The sequence below is a fragment of the Dysidea avara genome, chromosome 13, assembly GCF_963678975.1.
Source record: "Dysidea avara chromosome 13, odDysAvar1.4, whole genome shotgun sequence".
In the NCBI taxonomy this organism is placed as follows: domain Eukaryota; kingdom Metazoa; phylum Porifera; class Demospongiae; order Dictyoceratida; family Dysideidae; genus Dysidea; species Dysidea avara.
The window spans coordinates 4,595,296-4,608,132 of record NC_089284.1 but is presented as its reverse complement, the minus strand read 5'-3'; the positions used below and the strand labels follow the sequence as shown (position 1 = coordinate 4,608,132).

At 38.9% G+C, this 12,837-nt stretch overlaps 1 protein-coding gene and 1 pseudogene across 1 annotated transcript; one reads left to right on the top strand and one right to left on the bottom strand.

Annotated features, from left to right (window-relative positions):
- Positions 1 to 214: 214 nt before the first annotated feature.
- On the top strand, positions 215 to 4,456 carry LOC136243422 (protein pelota homolog; annotated as a pseudogene).
- A 2,066-nt stretch (positions 4,457 to 6,522) lies between these two features.
- Positions 6,523 to 12,823, bottom strand: LOC136243477 (uncharacterized). Its single transcript, XM_066034978.1, has 2 exons — positions 11,639 to 12,823; positions 6,523 to 7,695 (listed from the first exon to the last, which is right to left on the bottom strand). The coding sequence occupies exons 1-2, from the start codon at positions 12,707 to 12,709 to the stop codon at positions 6,700 to 6,702; spliced, it is 2,067 nt and encodes a 688-aa protein (XP_065891050.1). The 5' UTR covers positions 12,710 to 12,823; the 3' UTR covers positions 6,523 to 6,699.
- Positions 12,824 to 12,837: the final 14 nt, after the last annotated feature.

Below are 12,837 nucleotides of genomic sequence, written 5' to 3'. Positions count from 1 at the left end.
CACTTAGAAAACGAAGATCTGGGCACAAAACGATTAGTAGACAAGTACCTGCGGATGGTCGCTCGTAGTCGCTAATCTTCTCCCGGCCTTTGGAATCATGGGTGTGGTGCTTTTCTTTTTAACCCGGGCTTGATGAACTGCCCTTGCCTACCACCCCCAGCACAAAGAAAGGCATGTGCTGGACAACTGAACAAGACAAGAGAAAAGTAGAGTAATGCAGCCAGCATGTTACTCTGACAAGCGGGACTCCACTTGCACTAGATCCATTGGTGGTGGAGCCCTAGTGTGGTACAGCACAGCAAAGTCAAACTTAAGCCATTTACTCTTCAAGGATATCCCCAAAATTAGAGGTACACCGATATGGAAATTTTCCAATGTACCAATAACCGATATGTTCAAAAATTATCGATTCTGATACCGATATCTGAATATAAAAGGTTTTCAGTATGGACACTACAATAAATGTTAAAATATGTGGCAAAAAGCTTGTCACTAAAACCTATGTAAAGAAAAAAACAAAGAATTGTGAAAAGGTTGTGATAAAAAGGTGTGTAATAAAGAAAAAATAAGTGTGACAAACTGAGGATTTAAACCCTGACCATCATGAAAACCTTTGCAACTTGAGACTCATGCTTTATCATTGTGCTACCAAGTCAACTATAAAATATTTTAGTACTTATGTGTAATATCTGCTCATATCTGCTAAAAAGTCAACTTTTCACTGATATTGATATTGGTGCACCTCTAATTTTGTAAATCCATAAATTCCACAGAAAGTTGGAGGGAAAAGTTTTAAACCCGTCGACAGTAGATCTATGGCAACGTATTGGGCGGACGATAATAGACTAATGACATCGATAATTGATTAATTTGTGGTTTTATGCTTCTTGAGGTATTGAGCTGATTACTTCCATTAGTGCTTCGAAATTTGTTTTCTGTGGAGAGTGAAGAATGGTCTATCGGACAGTGAAATACATAGGTTGTTCACTTACAAAGTTTTGATGAAATGTTGATGATAATCGATTATTTACGCTATAGGCAATTAATCCTCAGCAACACTTTACTTTCCTTCCACATCATTAAAAACAAACTAGTCTTTCTTGGCCAGACCACTTTTTCTCTATCATAATTGATTTGGCTATAGTCACTACGCCTTCACCTGAGCCTCCGCCAAAATAATATACTATAGTAATATCAAAGAAGTGAACATGTGTTCACTCCCGAGTTCACTCCCAATAGTTTTGTACAGGAACAAGCATATTTTCATGTTGTAAACATGTTTGTGTACCTGAATCGTCCATACTAAATGTATGGGATATTTTTAAAGCCTCATATTGTCATAACTCATGCCTGTATCAAAGCACTTTTTTGATTAACAGTTCCCGCTTTTTTGATTAACAGTTCCACAGGCTTCACAGTGCTACTAAATGTTTGGGCAGCTGGTCCATGTAACAAGAGTTATTAACAAGAAATGAGGGCTCAGGTGAATGCGAACATACTATAGCGTAGGCAACTTGTTTCTGATACCCTCATTGAGTGTTAATGAAATCTAACAAGTCCTTCACCCACAACTCGGCCCACAAACATTTAATGTTCAAGTTCTAAATTCTGCATAAGATTCTGTGCCGTTACGTGCAGGGCAGAGCTTGGAGCTCGAGTATAAAGCACTAGCTTCGCTAGTCAAGTATCAAGTACCATGAGGCAATTTGACTGCATAGAAGAAGAAAACAGCATGGTTTAAACATGAGATGTATTTACCTTGTGTCAATCATTGTTTTTTTACCAACAAGATTTTGAGTGACACATGAAACAAGTGTCGAACATTAAATGTTTGTGGGCCGAGTATATGTGGGTAAAGACTTGTTGGTTGAGGTTGTTAGAAACGAGTTGCCTATGCTAACCATTCCAGACCCTTTTTCAGAGTAGTGCTTGTAATTTCCAATGATAAGCACCAAGACAGTAGTCTAGCCATATGAGACTACAAAATACTCTAATAGGGAAGTCAAGTAACTACTCTAATAGAGCAATCAATGCTATTGAAGTATTATTGGTATATCTGACTGTTATTGAAACCATACAGCAAGGTACGAAAGTTGACATTTTCATTTGTCATAATGATACTGAATAGCAAGTGAATCTTCTTGTACATAGAGCGAATGTTTTTATTCCTTGATTTGTACATACTGTCCTGTAAAGTATTAAATAAAAATAATATAAATATTTGATCTCCCCAGTAAAGTCAAGGTGGAGTCAGCAACAGGTTCCAGTAGTGCCAGTAAAGTACGAACAGTCCTCACATTGTCTGTGGAGAGTGTGGAGTTTGACACCATTGCATGTATTCTGCATATTAAAGGAAGAAACATTCAGGAGAACCAGTATGTTAAGGTGGGTGGGGCTGACAGTCGGGGGCTTTCCAGCACTGCATGTACCATGCAGATGGGAGCCTACCACACCATTGATATCCAGCTCAACCAGTGACTGACTGGCCAAACTGAAGTGGGACATAGTGTCCTTGGGTTGGCTGGGTAAGCATAATTTAGGGTGTCAATATTGTTGTTAACTTGTAGAAATGTCATGTGATCCACCAAGAACAGCCAACATGGCAGCTGTTGTAATGCAAGAAGGTATGTATATACATGTACATGTATGTATGTAACATTTTCACACCTCAGATCAAAGGAGCCACCTGGGATACATTTCGTATGTAGCCAGGCTACATACGTACGAAATGTAGACTGGGCTACAACCTGGCAGTGATTATATAGACGTCGACGCTGAAATCGATTGTGGGGATCAATTAATACTCACGTGATTAGGATGCACGACTTGGATTTCGCCTTAAAAACCACTCAGATGGAGAGTGTTTTGTTATCCTTGCCATCCTATGAGTTAAAAATTTTGGGCAAAGGTGAGAACTAGCACTATAGCTTATTCACTGATTGTTTCCACACATTTTTGAATATTGACACGCCCCCATCATGAAGCTACCACTCTGCATGGAGTAACCACTCTACCAGCAAGCTTACCTATCTAGGTCTTTAGTAAACTCCATACTTTTTTCCATAAATGATTCAATAGCACTGATAGAAACTGCTAAGTGTGTTATTATAAAAGCTGTCGGGGAAAGCAGCCTAGATCTAAATGTCTGTCCTTGTTATGGGTGGCATATTTTTATTTGTGTCCTAAATTGAGGTATCCTTTCATAGTTAGTGTTCCACTCTATTACAACTGTCATTGTATAGGGCTGGCACACATCTGCCTGGTCACTCAGTGCATGTATGACCATCACTAGAGCTAAGATTGAGCAGAACATACCAAGGAAAAGGAAGGGCTCATGTTCCCAACATGAAAAGGTTAACTCCTTAACCATCACAAGCTAGCCTTAAATGCTGCTGTATCCATCAACAGAGCTTGATCAGGTTTTATGAGACTGTGATGCAGGCAATTGTGAGATACTTGAGATTTGATGTAGTGAAGTGTGTACTATTAGCTAGTCCAGGATTTGTGAAGGTTTTGTAGTAAGCGATTGTGGGTTGTAGTTTACATGTAACACTGCAGGACCAGTTCTTTGATTATATGATGAGTGAAGCCATCAAACAAGATATACGAGTTTTGATAGAGAATAAGGCCAAATTCTTACTAGTTAGTATACAGTCCATATGTATAAAGATAGAGTTAATGTTTGTATAGGTTCATGCATCATCTGGTCATCGTTATGCTCTTAAAGGTAAGAGCAGTCTTGTATACAGACTTAGGTATTTGTTTATTGTATGAAATTTAGAAGTCCTTGTAGATCCAGCAGTCACTGCTAGACTTGCTGATACTAAGGTATTGTGTGACTAGGTTGCCATAGTTTATATAATGTCCTCTGTTTAGGCTGCAAGTGAAGTTAAGGCACTGGATTCATTTTATCACACTCTGCAGAATGAACCAGACCGTGCTTATTATGGGTCAGAATATGGTACCGAATACAAGACATCGCTACTATTGTGTTGTACAGTCTAGGTCACGTACAGCGAGCTAATGACAGTAATGCCATTGATGTGTTAATGTTGACTGATGAGCTATTCCGGTGAGGAGACTACTGCAACATGTTGTTCTTTATGCAAGTTGTTTACACTGTAGTTCATCTGATTTGGCTACCAGACAGAAATATGTAGCATTAGTTGAAAGTGTCAGAGAAAATGGCGGTGATGTTAAGTTAGTCGTTATCCTCTTTTTACAGTTTTACTTTATATTCTTCCCCAAGGATATTTTCAAGTCTCCATTTATCAGGAGAGCGTAAGGAATGATCACTTACAATGTATTACTGTCATATTTTTCACTCCAGAACTAGGCCAATTGTCAGGAGTGGCAGCATTGCTAAGGTTTCCTCTACCCAATATAGAATCAGATTCTGATGATGATAGCGATTAATTTTTTATCTATTTATTTATTTATCAATTTAATAACTATTCATGTGATGTATGGGGACTAGTGTATGTAGCAAGTTGGGGGACACATATAAGGCTGTAGTGTGCAAAGCACAATGTTCTTTCTGTAGGGGCATGCCCCAACTTTATACTGATTGAGTATATTACTCCCATGCCTGTATATAATTGCATGGTTTATTTTGTCATACAACTGTAATATCCAAAAGGAATTGTGAAAATTTTTTTTACAAACAGTGTACATGGTAATTGCCAGCCACTAGACCAGGCTATATAGCTGCAGGGAAGTGTCTTAACAACTCATACCCCATGGGCAAACTTTATATATGAGTGTCACCATTACCTCTCCCCCCTTGGGACAGGTGTAAGACTAGTAGATTATCTGACAGTGATGCAGAGACCATGATGTAGAGTATGTCACAATCTACAGTTTGAGATTGAAGTTGTTCAATCATGCTATTAGGGTGGTTTTTGGATTGAGGAGATGGATCACGTTAGTGATGAAGCTTGGATGGATTTTCATTGTCATTGATCCAACACCATTAATACATTGCTTGCTGTTATCAAAAATACTATATTATTGAGTCCTGGCAGGCAATCACACTATGATACCAGAAGTGCCCCTCGCTTTGCTGTCCCATGTCAGCTTGAATTTTCATTTTTTTTGTTTGTTTGAAGGTGGAATAATTTACCATCTTCTATGTTTATGCAGCTGAATAGTTATTACGGTTTTAAGAAGCAAACATTACAGCATATTTGGAAAATGACTGATTCTTTTGAGTTTTGTCATCGATGTTGTAGTTTATGTTGTAGTTATTTATTTTGCTGTGCTTTTCATCTTCGTAGTATCTCCAATGGCGGATCCAGGATGGGGCATTTGGGGAAAATGCCCCCCCCCCCCCCCCCCCCCTTCAAGAAATTGCATACAAGATCGAGATACTCTAATAGAGCAGTCAATTACTCTAATAAAGCAGTCACAATGTTCATGAGGCAGTGTAGCTTACCTATGAAGCTATAAATAGGATTTCAGTTATTTTACATAACAGACGTGATATATTTGGTAAAGGATAACTAGCTATTATTGTTGTGACCTTTTTTTTTTTTGGTCTTCAACTGTTTTTCAGCAAGGTGCCCCCCTCTTTCCAAACTCTGGATCCGCCCCTGGAGAATCTCTATATATGTTAGTTGTACTTTATGTTGTTGTAGGTGTAGATGTGTCCCTCTGGCAGAGAAGAGCAGTTTTGTCCGAATTGTTTAAAGATCATAATCAATCATGAAAATAATAATCATTTTATTCTTCATTATATATCTTTATGTGAGGCAAGAAGAGATAGCTTTAGTCACTTTCAAGACACCAAGCAAGGCACACCACACTTGCGATCACGACATTTTATCGTCAAAATCATTTACAAGTTGGTTGCTCTCTATGTATCACAGTATCAGTAGTCTGGTGCTGCCTGCCCCTTTGTTTACTTTTGCAAAAGGGCAGACAGCACAGACTAATATATCAGCTTGATTTAGAAGAGCCTTGCCAGATTCTTGATTGCCAACTCTACTACTGAGTATAGTAAATTCTTGTGTAGCTCAAAGTTTTCAAAGATGCTTGATTGCCACTTTTGTGGAAATCTGATCACATGCACTGTGAATGGTCTGCCTTCAGCTATTCTATTGTCTAGACCCACCAATTATGCTGTTGAACATACAGTAGAGATAGAGTCCTTAATTTTTTCTCTAGTAAAATGCTCAAAATGTGTATTAATCGCCATAACTATCAATGCAGCATTACAGTCAAATAACTCACTAATGCATTATTATGTGTTACGACTAGTAAGCTATCAAACTATAAGTAAACTAACCAGTAAGCCACTTTACTACATGGAATATAACGCTATACAGGAAAGGAGTGATTCCACGGTGCTTAGTTTGGGGTCAATACACAACACTTATCACTACTAAACATGTTGTAATGATGTAGTATAGAACATAGTGACTGTATTATCAGGATGTGGGAAGCCCTCGCACAGATTCCTCCTTTACAAGTACCTGAAAGATTCAGGCATATAATAGCCTACTTTTCATAGAATACCAACTCTCAGTGCTATAATTCAAATTCATAGTCAAATTGAACAATACTTATATGCATGCATACACTAAGAGTTCATAGTTCATAATAATGTGAACTCTTGGTATTACGTAGTAATGCACAGTCTAAACTACAATATGTATACAAATTGCAAGATTGCACCCAGGAAATTGTTTGGAATCACTGTCATGCAAATGTTAATAACAAACAAGTGGTTACCAAGTCATCATCTTTACTGGTAATATGTGTACCAGTTACACCTCCAACAAACATGATTTTATTTTCCTCCACATGTACAGAGTACCCTAAATTGTACCCATGGGGATTCTCCCCAACACAGTCCCAGGACTTGGTATCAGGATTGTAGGTGTGAATCAGTGGAACTAACTCGTATACTGGTTTGTCACCATTTGTGACTAAATGATCTCCAGTAAAGGTGATCAGACGACCTTGATAGTGATTGATGGAATCTGAAGAGTAAGGCATGTCAGGTAGTTTGTTCCACACTTGACCACTGCTAGTGTTGTTACTACTCTGTAGTAGTTGTGGTAGAGATGCAGTAACTATATTACATGTACTGTGACCATCTTCATCATACCCCACAGCAATGTACAAGTTATCATTAATTGTTAGAGGAACTGCTTCACGTGTAACATGTGGTAATTGTTCAACCACACTCCAGTGTGAGTCAGTGTCAGTGATATGAAGAACTTCTACTGATCTTGTCATAATTACTGGATCCCATCCTGTTTGCCCACCAGCTACTATCACTGATGATCCATAGGAAGTACATGATGATTTACATCGTGCAGTTGGCATGTCAGGATATGGAGTGAGCCATCTGTCATTCTCCTCATCCCACTGGAATACTTTATTGATCACCTTCACAACATCATTAGTACTTGCTACTCCTCCAATAGCTAATAGCTGTTTCACATTAGGTAGAGATACCAGACTAAAATACCAATTTGATGCTGGTATTTCTGGTAGAGTGGACCACTGGCCCAAGTTGGAGTCATACATGAGAGGGTTGCTACATCCACACCCACCACTTACTATTGTAACATACACTTTTCCATCAAGTTCAGCAATAGATGAAACACATAGTTTCCTAGGAAGATCAGCACATTTCTGCCATGTTAACTTTAAGTCATTCCAGAAATCATTGCTGCTCTTGTTGACCTGTTGATGGAAGCAATAGGTATAAACTATGTTCCATGAACAAATCCCATACACATTATGTATAGCCACAGGCAACATAATAATAATTATGATAATGTGGTACTTGTTTAGCCTATGCATGGACCCTACTTGGTAGCCAATGTAAAATACAAACAGCAGTATACCTGCCCTATCATGTAGGTTAGACACCCTTATAGTTTCTAAACTGCATGAGCAAGTGTCACCATGGTGGAATAATGTTTTTCACCCATAGCTATATGGTTAACTGCTTATGAACAAAATAGTAGTTGAACTAAAATAACCAGACATGAAAGAAAGTACTTACTACCACAAAACTAGTTTACACACTTTCAGTTAGTTTTAAATCAATACACCAGACACTTCTAATACAACACACAGAACATAATCTGAGGCAATATGGTGCTAATTAAACTGCTGAAAAGTTGACTATCTGTTTACGACATGTAGGTACTCTCCTACTGAGGTTGTGCTGTGTGTGCTTTAAAATTATGCATTTTGTGTACACTCTAGCTACTTTCTAATTTCGAGTGTCCAAAATCCATGCAGTGAACCTCCTGTTAGATGTCACTAGTTTGTGTAACTTCACTTAGGACAATTGACCTGGTATGATTGCCTGTAACTCCTTTTTTCTCATAAGTTTTGAGGTACAAAGATGACAGTCATAATTAAAGGAAGCAAAATAGCACTCCTTTAGAAGTATCCCAATCTTCCTGTAATATGAAGCTAGCTTGAAGATTACAATTAAGCCCAAGGAGTAAGATCTGCATAAAGTAAAGGTCTAGCATATGTCAAAGACAAATTCATGTTATCCTCTTGCAATGGTTCTTAATCCAGGAAACAGGAAAAGAGCAGCTGCCACGTGCATATATCCTAGGTGGTAACCATTGCCATGCACAGATACATGGCAGGCCATCTTGTTCACATTAATTTTACTACTGAGACATTGCAGTAGGTGGTTAATTGTTTGCAAAGAATCCTGCCAGAATGCAGTTGGTTACATGCAGTGACACCTAAAATTACCATGGCCACTTTTGGCACCTCGTAAAGTTTGTCCACCAAAACAAGGGGTTTCTAATATTGATCATGAAGTACTGGACTTTCTGAACAGTGACCATTGCATATGTACTGCTCTCTAACTGCTTTAGTGAAATTCTTGATGTGAGGAGGCCAGGAGGGTCAATTTAAGCATAGAATTTTCGACAGTGGAGAAGCTGCATGTAGCTATTTTAGCTTTCATTCAAAAGTTAACTAGAATTATATGAGTATACAATTTGAAGCATTTCAACCATAAACTAGCCAAAAGTGTTATGAACAAAACTTTGCATGCATTTCATAATTTGGCTAAATTATTAGCGTACTACATCTGAATAACTATATGCATAGCTACAACATTAATCTTTACAAACAGCATGCACAAAAAATTCAGTCTGTAAAGAGATGCTTATAGTGCAGATACCAGGTAAGGGAAACACTTTACTTTCAATTTACCTTCAGGAACACTCTTCTGTGTAGCAGTTTGACTTATTCCCTACGTTTCACCTATGCTCTTTAACCTTGGAGACAATCAGGTCTGAGTGGGAGGGGGAATGATGTCTTCTCCATTGCTGCAGCAGATGGAAGATCCACCATTGCACTCTCCGTAGATCCTGAATGAGGATGTCAGAAGTCCCAGGTAGGTGACTGGTTTCCACACTCATAGCATGCTAAATCTAGTGGGCATGCTCCCCCAGGAAATATTATGTATATACGTAGTGTGAAATGGAATTTGGTTGCAATTGTCTCAACATAAAATATCAAGATCTTACATATAGGCTGCTTGTGCTTGCTTCTGCTGGCACAAGATCAAGGGTGATGGTACACTCAGTCTGATGGAGCAGGTCAAAGAGTAAATGGGTGAGTTATAAAGTTTGAACCGTATTCAACAGACATGGATCTTTATGATACATGCATGCTCCTAGAAAATTTTTCAGGGAATTTTAGACTATTTTTTATTGCACTACAGGTAAGTAACTACTTACAGCTATAATATTCTACTAGGGGTTTGACTGCTCTATTAGAGTATCTGAACATTTGTACTTTCAAAATCAATGCAAAATATGCTTAATTGTCTGAATATAATATATTTAACCAAACCTCAGAAACTCTTACACCTGTCAGCAGTTCCTTGATTCTACAAATCTACTTCATCTACTGCATCTTGAAGTTAACAGGCTTGAAATTGATCACTGGGGGAGTGATACATCCTTTTCAGAATCACTAATGACCTGATAGTGAATTGCTTCATCTATGTGCATGAGCCCTCATCACTGCTTCCTAATTAACAGTGCCTGAATTTCTACTTCAATTACATAGTGATCCTTTGAGGATCTGTTACTGGACTGATCTAGAAGGAGATTGTACCTTTCACCACCTTCAGAATCCAGGGATCCTGGAAAATCTGCTAACAACCAGTGCCAAGTTTTGTCATGGATTCTTGTTCCCTTGTTGCTTTGCTTCTACTGATGGCTTTGGCTAGTATTGTGCATGATCCTTGTATGTGCATGACACATAAAGTGATGTATATAGGTTGCAGGAACCTTAAGGGTGGATCCTCTGCATGGAATTAAGAGGTGGGGCAGCAGCCTTTACTAGGGTCTTCTCTAACTGCAGCTTGGAGATTGAAACCATGCAGCTTATCCTTCCAGTCCTTCATTGTACTCCTCTATAAGTAACCAGCAACTTCATTGAGACTGATTCTGCATGGCCCACACAATCTTCCTTCTCTCCAGAGACTTGCTAAGAGTAAAAGGGCCAAGCAGTGCAGTTTTTTTCCTTGTCCACCTCCACTTTATAAAGTTGATCACCTGCTCGCAATTAATTGAATGGGCTTCCCACCTTTAAGAACTCCTCTTGAATATTAAAGTGTACCCTATCCGAGGCCCTTTACCTTCCAAACTTCTTATTGGATAGTTGGGGGACCTTGAGGATGGCCTCTTTTCCTTCCATCAACAAACTCCGATTAAAATGCTGTTCTCATTTGCTCTGGAAGGTCTACTGTACTGACTTTCCAATCCCTAGGTTGAACTTAGCAAGCAGGATACAGGTGTCATGCAGAAATACATAGCAATTATACCATCAATTTATGTCTGTTCTCATTGCCTTGATTTTTTTTCAATAGCCCTAGGCTGAAGCATGCTAAGGAAGTAATATGCCATGAGTATAGATACTAAAAATGACGTATATCTACTACATAGGAGGGAAACACACTGGTGAGGGTTCATGAGTGCAACTGATCTGCACCTTTGGTCATCTCACTAGGGCTGGAAGCACTAGAAACATTCCACATGGAGTGAACAAGTTTGTTGGCTGCTGTAGTTATATGAATTCCTTCTTAATTTTCATAATAACAATTGGCATGGCCAGGTGCCATATACGCCTCCTAATGTTTTTTTTCCCTTCCATACATGATACATCTAGCAGTTTGGTAGCTGACGTATTTTCAAAATGAGCACATAACTTGACAACAAACTTCCTGCCAAGAGGATGGAGTTATTGCAGTGGTTAGTTTCTATGTTGTAGTGAGACTGACTAGAAATTATATAGGTGTTAATTGTGATTATTAACTTAGATGCATACACTGTTGCGTTTGTAAGGTTGCACACCCATGTGTATTATTTGCATGTACTTGTACACACTTTTATTCTGTAATCATATTGCTAGTTATAGTGTAACTGTATCATTGGCTTGTACGAGACTTGATGCTTAGCTGTAGTCAGGAACTATTACATATGTCACTGAAATGGTACAAGTTTCATGCTATCAATTGCTCTTACATGCAGCACTTGCACTGCCAAACAGCATTTCTGCTGCAATTAATAGTCATTGAAGGGTTTCTGAAACACTGTATACCTATATACATAGTCTTTTTATAAAAAAAGCTTACTTTATTTGGTGGCAGGTGAGCTTTGACCACTTGCAATTCAGACATCAATTCCTCAATTTCAGCATCTTTATTATGTAATTCAAGATACTTCGTTTGTAACTCATCATTTTTAATTCGGATTTCTTGCTGCAGTGACACAATAGTTGGGACATGCCCCAGACCCTCCAACTGTTCACATAGTTCCACTATTGATGTCCTGTTCTTGGGAAGGTTACTGAGGCAGCTTTCAATCAAGGAGATCAACACACCCAACCTACTTCTGTCTATTCTATCAAAGTAGCTCCTGCGTCTTTCAACTTCTGATCGAGCTTTCATTTCAAATGTCACAGGATCAGTGGTTACAGCTTGTAAGGGAGTTGGCCACTGATGGGACAATGTGTGGAGCATCACACAACCAAATGAGAACACATCTAGTTCCCTTCCATATATAACAGTTGACATGTCCTCTAATGCCTCAGGAGGCATAAAATGCATGGTACCAGGTGCTTGGGTCATTTGTGATTGTCTTCTAGGATCTACAAGACGAGCTGTACCTAGGTCACCAATTTTCCCTTCCATTCCTTTTGACAATAAAACATTATTACTGGACAAATCACGGTGAATGATAGGTGGAGTGCGCGAGTGAAGATATCTAACGCCTAAGGACACATCATAAAGAATTGACAACTTTGTTCCCATCGGAATAACTGGAGTTTGCTCTAGCAGATTAGTTAGACTACAGTGAAGTCGCTCCATGACTAAACTAGGTACTCTGGCGCGAGGAGGAAGATAAATACCAAAGAATCGAACTATATTGGGATGACGTAGTCGACTACTTTGCTCACATTCTCGAAGGAAACTTTGCTTAAACGCCTGAAATTCTGGCTCGCTTACTTCATTCATAAAAATGGAGTGGATTTCCTTAACAGCCACTTCAGTTCCTTCCCATTTGGCCTCTAGGATCCTGCCATTTGCTCCTCTTCCGATTTGCCTACCAAGTCGAATATTATCAATGACCCAGTCTCGTAGTGCTGGCGGTATGCGAAGTGGCACAGTAGGTGGAGCACGAGATGAATAATCACGAGCTGCCATAGCTTGTAAGCAAGGGGTGGCTCTCAAATAGATATGAAAACTAGTAGTAACTAACAAAAAGAACCGAAGCCTAGCAAGAATTGACAGAGGAGATCGTTATTAAACACCACAATCGAATCTACAAGCGC

What these genes read in the sequence shown, in the direction of transcription:
- LOC136243477 (XM_066034978.1), bottom strand. Translation starts at nt 12,709, where the DNA reads ATGGCAGCTCGTGATTATTCATCTCGTGCTCCACCTACTGTGCCACTT. An exon ending in CTCACCTGCCACCAAATAAA is followed by an intron (nt 7,696 to 11,638) that starts GTAAGCTTTTTT and finishes TTCCATCAACAG; the next exon opens with GTCAACAAGAGCAGCAATGA.